The sequence below is a fragment of the Tachysurus fulvidraco genome, chromosome 14, assembly GCF_022655615.1.
Source record: "Tachysurus fulvidraco isolate hzauxx_2018 chromosome 14, HZAU_PFXX_2.0, whole genome shotgun sequence".
In the NCBI taxonomy this organism is placed as follows: Eukaryota; Metazoa; Chordata; class Actinopteri; order Siluriformes; family Bagridae; genus Tachysurus; species Tachysurus fulvidraco.
The window spans coordinates 25,651,649-25,666,648 of NC_062531.1; the positions used below are offsets into that span (position 1 = coordinate 25,651,649).

Consider the following 15,000-nt stretch of genomic DNA (forward strand, 5'->3'; position numbering starts at 1 on the left):
ACGGACGTTTGGAATGCTGCGTGTGTCACGGATTAAAAGCTTTAAATGAAAGTCCCTGAGAAAAACACACACACCTAGAGATCGTGGTAAAAATAATAAACCCCGGTTGTGGGCGAATCCTTTACAGAGCGAGGCCTGGTGAGGACGACGGCACGTGACACGCGTTCGGCGAAGCCGGCGGTATCTGGCAGCGGTTCAGGAGAAACAAGACAATAACAGGAGGAAGTGCAAACTAGTTTACATGCTCTTGCTGATAGAAAGCTTCATTCTCACAAACCGGTTCATTCTCCTTCTGTAGCATCGCTTCTCTCAGATGGTTTTTTTGTAGGCTTTCTTCCTTCACTTTCTTATTCAGGTTTGTGTTGAGTGTCGGCGTGTTTTGGATCACGGTCTCGCTGCATGATGACGTTCCTCCTGATCATTCATTCATTCATTCATTCATTCACTCATTTTCTACCGCTTATCCGAACTTCTCGGGTCACGGGGAGCCTGTGCCTATCTCAGGCGTCATCGGGCATCGAGGCAGGATACACCCTGGACGGAGTGCCAACACATCACAGGGCACACACACACACTCTCATACACACACACTCACACACTACGGACAATTTTCCAGAGATGCCAATCAACCTACCATGCATGTCTTTGGACCGGGGGAGGAAACCGGAGTACCCAGAGGAAACCCCCGAGGCACGGGGAAAACATGCAAACTCCACACACACAAGGCGGAGGCGGGAATCGAACCCCTGACCTTGGAGGTGTGAGGAGAACGTGCTAGAACGTGCAAACTCCACACACACAAGGCGGAGGCGGGAATCGAACCCTCGACCCTGGAGGTGTGAGGAGAACGTGCTAGAACGTGCAAACTCCACACACACAAGGCGGAGGCGGGAATCGAACCCTCGACCCTGGAGGTGTGAGGAGAACGTTCTAGAACGTGCTAACCGCTAAGCCACCGTGCCCCCCCCTCCTCCTCCTCCTGATCAGATTCTCAGTAAATCATCAGACACCACATTCCTGTAGATTTCTGAATTCATTCCACTGCTGCCATCGTGAGCTCCATCATCCATGAAGATTAGTGAGAATGTTCCAGAAGCAGCCATGCGAGCCCGAGCCACGAGACGACCGCCACCGTGCTTCACCGGTCCTTTCTTTCTCCACACTTTCCATCAAAAGGTTTCATTGTGGTTCCAGCACTTCTGTGGATCGTCGCTGTACTTCTTTGTGAATGATGGATGGTAAGACCTCCGCTTTGCCCTGCGGAGGTTGTTGATGACATCACAGCCGGACTGTTGGATTGTTTCCCGGTTTAATCAGGCGACTGTATCGTTTCCGGTCGCTCGCACGACCGTCTCACAGAACATCGATCCTTTACTTAAAGTGAGAATCAGGTCAGGTCAGAACTTTTCTCTCTCTCTCTCTCTCTCTCTCTCTCTCTCTCTCTCTCTCTCCTCCGTCCTCCACTCATCCATCTCCCTGGATGTTTCCTGCAGCAGATTCCTCGACTCGGTCCTCCACCTCTGGTATAATTCATCGGCACTGCTGATACGTTCCTCATGGCCGCTAGCTTTAACAAAAACAACGACACACGACTAAAACCTCTCGGCTCTGTAGAGACTGTGACAGGAACCAAACAACTGTTAATTCACTGTCATTAGTTTCCTAACGAGCTCCGTTTCCTTATTTAAACTTATTATTGGTGGATGCTGACCTTCTGGAAGCTTCTCAAACTCCTCCACTCTTCCAGCCTTCCCACTTAAACCAACAAAGTTCCAGAGCGAGTCAGCGGAGGTGGCTCTTATGTAACCAGGAGCAAATGAGGAGTTTAATGGCAGCCCTGTCTGACTCGCCTGCCCATTCAGCTGGAGGGGAAGAACGGAGTCACGCTCGTTAGCTAAATCACCCACAAACTCAACAGCCCCACTTCACCTATCCACACACACACACACACACACACACACACACACACACACACACACACACACACACGCCGCAGCTGCTGGAGGAGAGACAAAAAGCTGTGGAATCAAAGTGGATGCTGCAGACGTACGATGGTGAACAAAGAGCACTTTGAGGGAAACAAACTTTTGTTGGAGGGAAGAAGAAGAAGAAAAAGAAGAAGAAGAAAAAAAAATCGGAATCTAAAACAGGAACTTCCTCCAATTGTGAGGAGTTTTAATCATCTTGTCTTCTCTGATTCAGGGAAACAATGTGGATTTCTGCTTTTGCTTTCTTTTCTACTAAATGAGATTCCTCTCTCTCTCTCTCTCTCTCTCTCTCTCTCTCTCTTTACCTCTCTCCCTTTACCTCTCTCCCTACCTCTCTCCCTTTACCTCTCTCTCTACCTCTCTCCCTTTACCTCTCTCTCTACCTATCTCCCCCTCCCTCCCTCTCTACCTCTCTCTCTCTCTCTCCCTTTACCTCTCTCCCTTTACCTCTCTCTCTACCTCCCTCCCTCCCCCTCCCTCCCTCTCTACCTCTCTCTCTACCTCCCCCCCCCTCTCTACCTCTCCCTTTACCTCTCTCTCTACCTCCCCCCCCCTCTCTCTCTACCTCCCTCCCCCTCCCTCCTCTACCTCTCTCTCTTTTACCTCTCTCTCTATCTCTCTCCCTCTCTCTTTTACCTCTCTCTCTCCCTCCCTCTCTCTTTATCTCTCTCACCCTCCCTCTCTCTTTACCTCTCTCTCTCTCCCTTTCTTTACCTCTCTCAGTCTCTTTCCCTCTCTCATTCTCTCTCTTTACCACTCTCTCTTGCTCGCTCTCTCTCTCTCTCTTTACCTCTCTCTCCCTCTCGTAACCTCTCTTTCTCTCCCTCTCTCTCTCTCACACACACACAGTTTTTTATATACACGATGTGCTTCAACTTAACTTGCTCTAGTGTTTATTTAGCATTTAGTTTATTTAGCGTAATTCGGTTTTAGCATATCTGCTACGATGCTAATTTACAGACACGCTAATGTGCGTTTTAATATACGGCTGTTTACAGTGTTGCTAGTACATGAATTAGTGTGTTTAGTATAATTCTAATATCTAATTACTTTGGTGTTTAGAGCATTTTTCACGATCATGTTCAGTATAACGTTAGTTTTACTCATGTTGTGTTTATTTACTCTAGCGCTTGTGTTAGTGTTGTGTTTAGCTTGTTTAATACACTGCTAGTTAACAGAATGACCCGGTTAATAAACGCCTGACGAGACTTCAAATCGTTCGCTAGTTATTTTCTTCCCAAACCAAAATCCTGGAGCATTCTGGGAGTTGGACGGATTCCAGCCGAACTGATATTTTAGGGCCTGGAAAAGAGGTCATGTCCGGAAAAAAGAGGACGTCTGCTCACCTTCGCGTGACTTCTGAGCTCATCTGTTACGACTAGAACAGGAAGTGAGCCTCAAAGTGCAAAAAAAAAAAAAAAAAACTACCCGAGACCTGATTTCCACTTTCCACAAAAGATCCAGGCCTTTGCTCTGACCTGCACGTGGCCCAGACAGGTGGAGCCGGACGACCCGCGCCGTGGGAGAGAACGTCTGCAGGTTCCTGTGGGGTTTCTCGCTCACACCGAGATAATAGAGCAGACAGAAGAGTCTCAGAAACACTGAGGAAAGGTGAAGCGTAAAATAGAAGAGGAATGAAATGAATATTAAAGTCTTCTGCACAAGGAGAGGATTCGACTTATGACGAGAAACAAACGATTCACACACGCGCCGGTGGAGCCGCCACTCCAGGGGCGCATTGCTCAGAAGTAAGTGCCCCCTTTAGACTCTCACAATATAATACTCCATTATTTTTGGGTCTTAATGCGATTATTTTATTTTTTTTTTTCTCACGGTAGAAATAAACTTGAAAATATGTAGAACGTGAAAAAAATACGGCATCGGTACAAGAGTCTGAAAAGATCGGTTTAGGTCTGGTGTGGAAAGTTCATCGCTGTTTACATGGGCTTCCTGTCTTCCTGTTTCGATAAACACGCCCACGACGCCTCTTCTCTCTGCCACATCATGGATGCCACATTATCTCAGGCGTCATCGGGCATCGAGGCAGGATACACCCTGGACGGAGTGCCAACCCATCACAGGGCACACACACACTCTCATTCACTCACACACACACACACACACACACACACACACACACACACACACACACACTACGGACAATTTTCCAGAGATGCCAATCAACCTAGTGTCAGATTAGTGAACACATTTTTTTAATGTGAGCCAAAAAAAACAAACAAAAAAAAACACACACACAACATGATTCTGGATATAACCTGCAATATAAATAACACAAAGCGTAGCAAAACCCTGGAAGCCATTTTTCACGATGAAGAAATTTTTCACGTTGTCACAATGGGATGAAGTCGGACACAGAAATATCGATGCTGCTACGATCCTGGACACGTATTAATGACCGGCTTTACATAACGAATGGGGGATATTTATTTTCATCACTATCTGTGTAAGGTAAAGCATCCGATGATCCACCTTCCAACTGTACATCATGTTAGCTAAAGCGTCTAAGTGCTGAAGCTCAGCTGAAAACCTCACGAGAGCCGATTACTTTACAAACACAGCACAGCTAATGCACTCGTCCGTTTCCTCAGCTGTAAGTCACTCTGAGGTGAATTTTCTGTGCTCTAGTGTTTAGTGTTGCAAATAAAAGCTCAAAAGTCGGACACATATTCACAGGTTGGAGTTTCCCGAGTCAATAACTCCTGAGCTAAACGCTGTTACTACACAAATAACACCTCTTTTCTATCGTAGTAATGTAGAGAGGCAGCTACAACCATGTTTTGTGTAGTAACAGCGTTTAGCTCAGGAGTTATCGACTCGGGAAACTCCGACCTGTGAATATGTGGCCGACTTTACTTAAGACGCCGAGGCGCTTTTTTCCTTCTCGATAGGTGAGTAACGTTGGTTTTGCTTTGTTACACAGAACTAATATATGCCTTTGTCCTTTACATCATTATGCTTGTGTGGCATTTTTGCTTGTTTGTTTATCTACAATCGTATTGTTCTTCCCTTCAGCTATGATAAAGACACGTTTCTTTCTGTTAGTCGCCTGGGTTACGTATGTATGTGTGGGCGGAGCTATCGATACAGGGGCGGGACCCGTTTGGGTTAGGGGCGTGTTTGTTTTGGTGATTTCGAATGTCGACGTTGGCTTTCAAACATCGGTGACCGCACCTTTAAGGGGAAGGGTTTGTTGAATGATTTAGATCCAAAAAGACTCGAGGAAGTAATGAAATACTGGAAAACTTAATAAAAGAAGTGCAACCGTGAGCGCGTGCCTGTTTATCTGGTTAATATGTATCAGAAGGGTGCCAATACTTTAGAAAGACTATATATTATATAAAGTGAATAGCTAGCGTGTTTGTCAGTGTGTATGCGGTGTATTGGCGTAGTGATTTATGTGCAGTGTCGCCACAGCACGGAGTTTTACCTCAGGCTCTAGCCGCAGTAGCTGCACCGTTAAATATTTCTGGGCTGCTGGAGTAGAGAGTAAAGCTGGATTACTGTAAGCAGGTAAGATGGAAGAACAGGATGTTCCTCTGTCTCTGCCTCCGGCTTTGCTTTACCGAGCGAGAGGTAGAGTTAAGACAGACAGAGGGAATCTCCGGGATTTGTGCTAGTTCAGCCTCTGCGTAGCATGCGCTGTGTATGCGCTTGATTAGCTGAACTACAGCACTGTTAGCAAGCGAAAATTGGCTTCGGGCTCCAGAGCTAAGCGCTAAGTCGGCATGGCTGGGCGTGGGCCACGTCGCTGAGACGTTCCTCAGCTGATAAGTTCAAATAAGTGACCCGGTATGTAGCTAGACGCTACATCCTAAGCACTGAAGCTAAAGCTCGGATGCTAAACCAGGAGGCAAAGGGTTAGCAAACAGAATGTGTGTGTGTGTGTGTGTGTGTGTGGTAAAAGAAAATAAGTATGAAAGAGATAAAGTGTGTGTGTGTGTGTGTGTGTGTGGGGGGGGGGGGGGGCCCAAAGGCATATTTTTCTCAAAGGGCATAAGTCTGTGTAATCAGGCCCCACAGACACCGATGTGTGCGTGTGTGTGTGTGTGTGAGATCAGTACATTACTACAACACTGCACCATTCTTTCTTTGTTTCTTTCCTTCCCTTTCCCTCACAGCCCTCCATCCTTCCTCTTCCCTTCATATTTCCTCTTTCTCTCTTTCCCTCATTCCCCCTTTTTCTCCTCTTTACACACCATCATTTCTCCTCCTCTTTATGTCTCTCTCCATCGTCCTTGCTCTCTGTCCCATTATCAGTAATAAACATGTGCTTCATGTGAGAGAATGACCACCATGTCTGATTCTGATCTCTGTGTGTGTGTGTGTGTGTGTGTGTGTGTGTGTGTGTGTGTGTGTGTGTGTGTGTGTAAAACCGCTTGACTGGTGTTGTTAAGGTAACCACATCCATGTGGCCTCTCCAAAAAAAGTGCTATTTGTTGTCTCCCTGGTGACCAATTCATACACCCTTTGTACAGCTGAGACCTGAGACAGCCATCCGTTCACACACACCCTCACACACACACCCTCACACACACACCCTCACACACACACACCCTCACACACACACACACACACACCCTCACACACACACACACCCTCACACACACACACCCTCACACACACACACCCTCACACACACACCCTCACACACACACACACCCTCACACACACACACACCCTCTCACACACCCTCTCACAGACCCCCTCACAGACCCCCTCACAGACCCTCTCACAGACCCCCTCACAGACCCTCTCACGCACCCTCTCACGCACCCTCTCACGCACCCTCTCACGCACCCTCTCACGCACCCTCTCACGCACCCTCTCACGCACCCTCTCACACACCCTCTCACACACCCTCTCACACACCCTCTCACACACCCTCTCACACACCCTCTCACACACCCTCTCACACACCCTCTCACACACCCTCTCACACACCCTCTCACACACCCTCTCACACACCCTCTCACACACCCTCTCACACACCCTCTCACACACCCTCTCACACACTCACCAAAGTCCTGGTGTGAAGACATCCATCCAATGGGTTTGAGAGAGACGATGGCGAGCAGCCCGGAGCCCACGAACGAGCCGATACCAGAGAAGAAGAAGAACAGACCCATTATAGCACTCTGCATGGAGCGAGGAGCCGCCGAGTACGCAAACTCCAACCCTGAACACACACACACACACACACACACACACACACACACACACACACACACACACACACACACACACACAATAATACTTTATATGCATACAACAGACCACAAAATACAGCATGTAAAATAATCATAAGCTTAAATAAATGCTGCAGTAAAACGTATGTGACAAATAAAGGCTTCCTTTCTTTTCTTTTTTATTCATCTCTTTTTTCTCAGACGTCACGAATGAGACGGAAATAATGTGAAGCAGCTGTGAGGAGACACTGGGAGGATTTCATGAAATCTCGGCCTATTGATTGTTTACACTGATGTTTGGAGAGAGAGAGAGAGAGACAGAGAGAGAGAGAGAGAGAGAGAGAGAGGAAACGGTGTGTGAGAGAGAGAGGAAGCGAGAGAAAAAAGAGAGAGAGAGCGAGAGTAGGAGAGATAGAGAGAGAGCGAGAGTAGGAGAGAGAGAGAGGGAGAGAGGGAGAGAGAAACAGAGAGAGAGAGAGACACAGAGAGAGAGACACAGAGAGACAGAGAGAGAGAGACAGAGAGACACACAGAGAGACACAGAGAGAGAGAGAGAGAGAGAGAGAGAGAGAGAGAGAGAGAGAGAGAGAGGCTGCATCTCCTTCACTGCTACAGAACACCAGCCCTGTATTTAGGACATAGGGGACAGGTGAGGATTAAGTGGGCGTGGCCAAAGTGGAGCTGCAGCAGGGCCGAGTGAGGAAATAACCAGGTTAATAAAAAGATGTTTGATTTTTCATGTAACTCATGTCATGTTCTGAAGCTTCACCAGTGCGTTATGAATATAAACAGCTCGGATCGAACGCCTTCGTCAGCTCCTCGTCTCTATTCATCACGAGCTCATGACATCCTGAACAATAAAAGCCCTGCATTCGTCATGCCTGATGAATCTGCCCTGTCTGATGGACCATCTGTTTTATACTGAAATATTAGGTACTTTAGGCATCGGAGGCTGAAGGGATGACTACGGCGACCGGAAACAAATGAGTGTTGACTGCGTAACCATGGAAACCAAAGTCAGCGAGCGGCGAGGGGGACATGATGTCAGGACCGACTGCTTGAATATTTATGCTGCAGAGCGCGTTAGACGAGTCCGTATTCCCATAACACTCCCGTTGACGTCGAGTGCAGACGATGTAGCTTTGGAAAAATGGGATTATCGATTAAAGGCGTCGTCAGAATCCAAATCCCAGGATCCACAAGTAAGAAAGCTGCAGCAAATTCCCAGACAACTGAAACCATGTTCTTTACAGCATGACAAAAAAAAATCGAACAAAAATACATAACAAATAATTAAGTAGTAATTATAAAGAACTAAACATGATTAAATACAGCGATTCCGTAAACGACGACGTAATCGCTTTTATCCATTTAGAGTCACGTATCCATATCCATCCCGGGAACGAGCCGTTACTATGGAAACTGTAACGTACCGGAACGTGCAAGTTAATAGAAACCTGTACAACTTCTGACCAATCAGCATCCGGAATTCAGCAGCATAGAGAAAAAGTATAATATATAGTTATACGCATATTATATACGTATATTAAAAATGGTCCTTGCTGTGTCTAGATTTCTTTTTTCTCTTTCTAAAAAATTAGCTGAGCTGCTTATTAGGAACTTATTGAAAAAAAATAAATAAATTATTTAAAAAAAAAAAAAAAAAAAAAAAAAAAAAAAATCCCCTGAAGGATGAAAGCTTGGATGAGGTTTGTATCCGTCGTGTCCCTGCTGGGCCTCGGAACACGATATCCACAGGGAGTCTGTGTGTGTGTGTGTGTGGTGTGTGTGTGTGTGTGTGTGTGTGTGTGTGCGCGGTCCAAAAACAGAAAGCTGGCCGTCACATAATGGATCGGACGGCGGACTCCATTAAAAGGGATTTATTCAAACAGAATAAGGCCAGAGGAGGAAGCCGGGATCCGTCGCGTCCCCTCACACGTGACTCCCGCAGTGTTCCCCCCCCCGAGCTCGGTTCGGAGCGCTGAGCTTTTATTTTAAGGTTCTTCGCTATTATTTGGCTCCAATTTGCATTTCACAGGAGGGTTCAGCATAATGAAATGTTGGTGTTGGTTGTGAAAGTGTGAGATTGCACTGCAACACAAACTCAGCTCGCTGACTGCTATCTTAGTCGCACTGTTCGGTGACTAATAATAGAAAAAGTTTGATTCCTTCTCTCTAGTGAGCGGTTTCATAGCGGAGCGGCTGGACGGCGAAGCCGACTGAAGCCGAGCGCCGCATTCAGACTCGCGCTGGACTCGAAAGATAGTTTAGTGTCTGATTTTCACAAATAAACAAATTAAATTCCATACACAAGGTGAACGTGTTGCTGTTTTTATAAAGAATTCGGTCAAGATCAGGATTTGTTCATCATCATCATCATCATCATCATCATCACCAATTTTCCGATGATTTAAAAAGCCCTTGTGCTTTAATATGCGATAGAGAGCATTAGATATTTTACATCTTTACAACTTTTATATGTTCATATATAAATAACCAGATTATTTTATAATATTATAACATCTTATAAACTTACTCATTCAGAATAGATTTAGCGTTAAAAGAAGTCTTTAGGCTCCTCCCACTTTGCATAATAAACTGTGAATGTTGTTTTAAACTCAACTCACTGTTCATAATTATGAATGATGCCTTAAGCTCCACCCATTTAATTAACTATGGGTGTGTTGTTAAGCTCCACCCACTTTACGTAATTAACAACAAAGAAGGCTTTATGTCCCACCCACATTGTACATCTAACTATGAAGGATGCTTTAAGCCCCACCCACTTTACATAATTAACTGAGTGTGGCTTTAAGCTCCACCCCCATAACACAATTAACTATGAATGAGATGTTAAGCTCCACCCACTTTGCACAATTCACTTACAATGCCTTACGCTCTAAACCACTTAACACGTTTTAAGTCCAAGTTTTAAGCCCCACCCCTTTTCAAAAGGCTCTGAGCTCCACCCACAATCCATTTTGAAGGTGCCAAGCTCCACCCCACTTGGTACATTTAAATCTCGCAAGATTTAAATGCAACCCAATTGACACTATTATAAATTTTAAAAAAGTTTAAGCTCCGCCCACTTACCAACACTATGAGACGCTGAGAATGGGATTGTAAAGCAAGCAAAGACACTGAGGTTGTTCTTTAAGACACACACACACACACACAGACACGCACACACACACACAGACACGCACACACACACACAGACACGCACACACACACACAGACACGCACACACACATACAGACACACACACACACACACACACAGAAACGCACACACACAGACACGCACACACACACAGACACGCACACACACACAGACACGCACACACACACAGACACACACAAAACACACACAGACACACACAGACACACACACAGAAACGCACACACACACAGACACGCACACACAGACACGCACACACACACAGACACGCACACACACACAGACACGCACACACACACAGACACGCACACACACACAGACACGCACACACACACACACACACACACACACACAGACACGCACACACACACACAGACACGCACACACACACACACAGACACGCACACACACACACACAGACACGCACACACACACACACAGACACGCACACACACACACACAGACACGCACACACACACACACAGACACGCACACACACACACACACACACACACAGACATGCACACGCACACAGACACACACACAGACACACACACAGACACACACACAGACACACACACAGACACACACACAGACACACACACACACACACACACACACACACACACACAGACACACAGACACACACAGACACACACAGACACACACAGAAACGCACACACACACAGACACGCACACACACACAGACACGCACAAAACACACACAGACACACACACACACACAGTAATTGTAAGCGTGATTGCGGAGGGGAACCTGGTGGAAGAGGCCGTCCTCCGAGTGAGTGTGTAATAACGTAGCGCTGCTCCAGATCGATGGTCTCTGATTAATAGAGCCGCAGATTTCTCACAAAGCCGAGTGAATAAAAGCCTACGCCCGGCCCAGGACGCTCCATGAGGGTGGAGGACACTTTAAAAAGGCCACTCGTTTATCAGAACAGTCATTAAGGTGAATGAATGAAACCCCAGAAGAAAAAAACTCTACAGTTCGAACAAAGCCAATAAAAAACCCCACAGTGTGTTTTAGTGCAGAGACCTGATGGAGAAACCAGACAAGCTTCTGTTTCAGCTGCTGTACATCCAACAGCACGGAGCTCCATCAGCAGAAACCCGTTTATAACCTGAGGAACCATGAAGCTCCACAGAGGAGTACAGGGAGAAATCAGTCTTGTGTGTAATTCACATCCATCTTCATTCTACACACACACACACACACACACACACACACACACACACACACACACACACACATCCCACCACCTCTATATACACACACACACCCCACCATCTCCATACACACACACATCCCACCACCTCCATACACACACATCCCACCACCTCCATACACACACACACACACACACATCCCACCACCTCCATATATACACACACACCCCACCCCCTCCATACACACACACGCCCCACCACATCCATACACACACACCCCACCACCTCCATACACACAAACCCCCCACCACACCATCTCCTCACACACACAGACCCCACCACCTCCATACACACACACCCCTCCACCTCCATACACCTCCACCACATTCCACACCGACTAAACTCAGCTAAAGGTCCATATCCACCAGCACTTCTTTCCACACTCAACTCCATCTCATTCCACACCTGCCTGCACCCACCTCCACCTCTTTCTGGCCACGCCCACTTTTCTTTACCACTCATCCACACCAACCTCCACCTCTTTCTGGCCACGCCCACTTTTCTTTACCACTCATCCCCACCAACCTTCACCTCATTCTGGTCTGACCTCATTTCATGACCACCTCGTCCTGCAGGGTGTGCGTGTGTGTGTGTGTGTGATTGTATATTCCCACCTCACACCCGCACAACTATTTAGAAGCTGTGACAGGACGAGGACAAAAACGATCACATGCTTTATAAGAACTTTATGAAGTGTGTCACTGAGACCGAATCCCAGGTTAACCTGCGACCTTTACCATGGTTTAAATCAATCGCAACCTGCAGGCAAAAGTAAAGGCACCCATACTTCTGGTAAACTTTGTGTGTGTGTGCGTGTGTGTGTGTGTGTACCTGCGATACTGGCGAAGATCTCACTGATGCCGATGAGAACGTACTGAGGGATTTGCCACCATATGGGCAGGTTGGCAGCGTAATACGTCACTCCACCGAGGTCCTGACTAATCGGCTCCTGAGTGTGAACGATCTCCAACCTCTTTGTCTCCAAAATACCTAAAACACACACACACACACACACACACACACACACACACACACACACATAAATCAAAATGTACATACTGTATCTTGTAAAGGTCATTTTCAACATCACAACATAACATTTAATAAAAGCTCAGATTTCTATAACAACCGCTAACGTTTCACGCTGACGAGGAAAGTCGTAGTAATCAGATCGGATTTATTTAGATACAGGATTGTTATGCTAATAATCAGACCGAAAGAACGAACATTAATCCGTTACGCTATTGAATTATTTTGAGCAAACTAAAATACCCCAGAGAAAGAAATTGACCTCTTCTGTCGCTGTGCTAATCAATCGTGTTGGATTTTCGCTCAGAAATATTGCTAAGCTGTTGATTTTTTATCTTTCGACCAGAGCAGATATTAATAATCTGACCGAGATCGAAACGGAGTCGTCGGTGCTTAACATTTACACACGGCTCATCCTCTGACTGTTACTACAGGAGTAAACAAACATCTGATCCCAGCAATTTCAATTACACCTCTGTGTGTGTGTGTGTGTGTGTGTGTGTGTGTGTGTGTGTGTGTGTGTGTGTGTGTGCGTGCGTGGCCAGACTAGTAACAGATTAAGTGGCAGGTCAATAACGAAGCATCATGAGAGACTAAACATCTTATCTCTCTCGTACACACCGTCTGTGTTTGTGTTATAAGAACACAGTTTGTCGGCGTCGCCCCGAGTCTCTCGTCAGTCTGATCTGAGTGATACAGCTGTCGCCGGGGGGCCTCGTGTCTGGTGGAGGTCCAGAAATCAAACCATCGCTCACTGAGATTCAGGTCCAAGCACTTCAGTTATTTATTTAGAGGTATGATTTATTCAGGGGTCTGAACTTTATTTATTTACAGCTGGGTATTTTATTTAGGGGTCCAATCACAAGATGTTTTATTCTGTGGTCCAATCACAAGATGTTTTTTTTAGGGGTCCAATCACAAGATGTTTTATTCTGTGGTCCAATCACAAGATGTTTTTTAGGGGTCCAATCACAAGATGTTTTATTCTGTGGTCCAATCACAAGATGTTTTTTAGGGGTCCAATCACAAGATGTTTTATTCTGTGGTCCAATCACAAGATGCATTTTTAGGGGTCCAATCACCAAATGTTTTTTTAGGGGTCCAATCACAAGGTGCTTTTATAGGGGTCCAATCACAAGGTGCTTTTATAGGGGTCCAATCACAAGATGCTTTTTTTTAGGGGTCCAATCACAAGGTGCTTTTATAGGGGTCCAATCAGAAGATGCTTTTTTTTAGGGGTCCAATCACTGGGTGCTTTTTTTAGGGGTCCAATCACAAGGTGCTTTTTTTAGTGTCCGATCACAAGATGTTTATTTTTAGGGGTCCAATCACCAAATGTTTTTTTAGGGGTCCAATCACAAGGTGCTTTTATAGGGGTCCAATCACAAGATGCTTTTTTTGGGGGTCCAATCACAAGGTGTTTATTTTTAGGGGTCCAATCACAAGATGTTTATTTTTAGGGGTCCAATCACAAGATGCTTTTTTAGGGGTCCAATCACAAGATGCTTTTTTAGGGGTCCAATCACAAGGTGCTTTTTTTAGGGGTCCAATCACAAGGTGCTTTTTTTAGGGGTCCAATCACAAGGTGCTTTTTTTAAGTGTCCAATCACAAGATGTTTATTTTTAGGGGTCCAATCACAAGATGTTTTATTCTGTGGTCCAATCACAAGGTGCTTTTTTTAGGGGTCCAATCACAAGATGCATTTTTAGGGGTCCGATCACCAAATGTTTTTTTAGGGGTCCAATCACAAGATGTTTATTTTTAGGGGTCCAATCACAAGATGCTATTTTAGGGGTCCGATCACTACATCTTCTCATCTAGTGGTCCGATCACTAAATGAATTTATTTCTAGCTCCAAATACTGAATTTATTTCTGTGTCCAAGAATTATTTAATTTCTTTTGTTCAAAGAATAAATTTTAAAGTTTATTTAGGGGTCCAAGCACTAAATATGTTTGGCCAGATACATAGCTGCAAACTGTGTGTGTGTGTGTGTGTGTGTGTGTGTGTGTGTGTGTGTGTGTGTGTGTGTGTGTGCGTGTGTTCACTGGAACAAGGCTGTGTAAGCACTGAGCGTCCTATCATTGCTGTTCCCTTAAGCTACCAAGCTGCAATGGATTAAAAGAGCTGCACTAAGCTGCAAACTCTGTGTGTGTGTGTGTGTGTGTGTGTGTGTGTGTGTGTGTGTGTGTGTGTGTGGGGTGTAATACCCTCAGTTTTTGGGGCTGTGTATCTACACAAAATAGCACTAGGCAATATGGGGCAGATTTGTCCTTTTCCAATATTTCTGGATGCTGATTGGTCAGAAAGTGATTAGATTATTGATTATTGATCAGTGATTATTGATTATT

The 15,000-nt window shown here is 45.7% G+C and overlaps 1 protein-coding gene across 3 annotated transcripts in view; it reads right to left on the reverse strand.

The window, feature by feature from the left end:
* slc15a4 (solute carrier family 15 member 4) overlaps window positions 1-15,000 on the reverse strand; it is a 44,603-nt gene that overhangs the window by 9,528 nt on the left and 20,075 nt on the right. For all 3 annotated transcript variants that reach the window (XM_027142921.2, XM_027142924.2, XM_027142922.2), the window contains exons 7-8: window positions 12,452-12,610; window positions 7,027-7,185 (exon numbers count right to left, since the gene is read on the reverse strand). In XM_027142921.2, coding sequence (XP_026998722.1) covers window positions 7,027-7,185; window positions 12,452-12,610 — 318 coding nt within the window. The remainder of the gene's footprint in view (window positions 1-7,026; window positions 7,186-12,451; window positions 12,611-15,000) is intronic.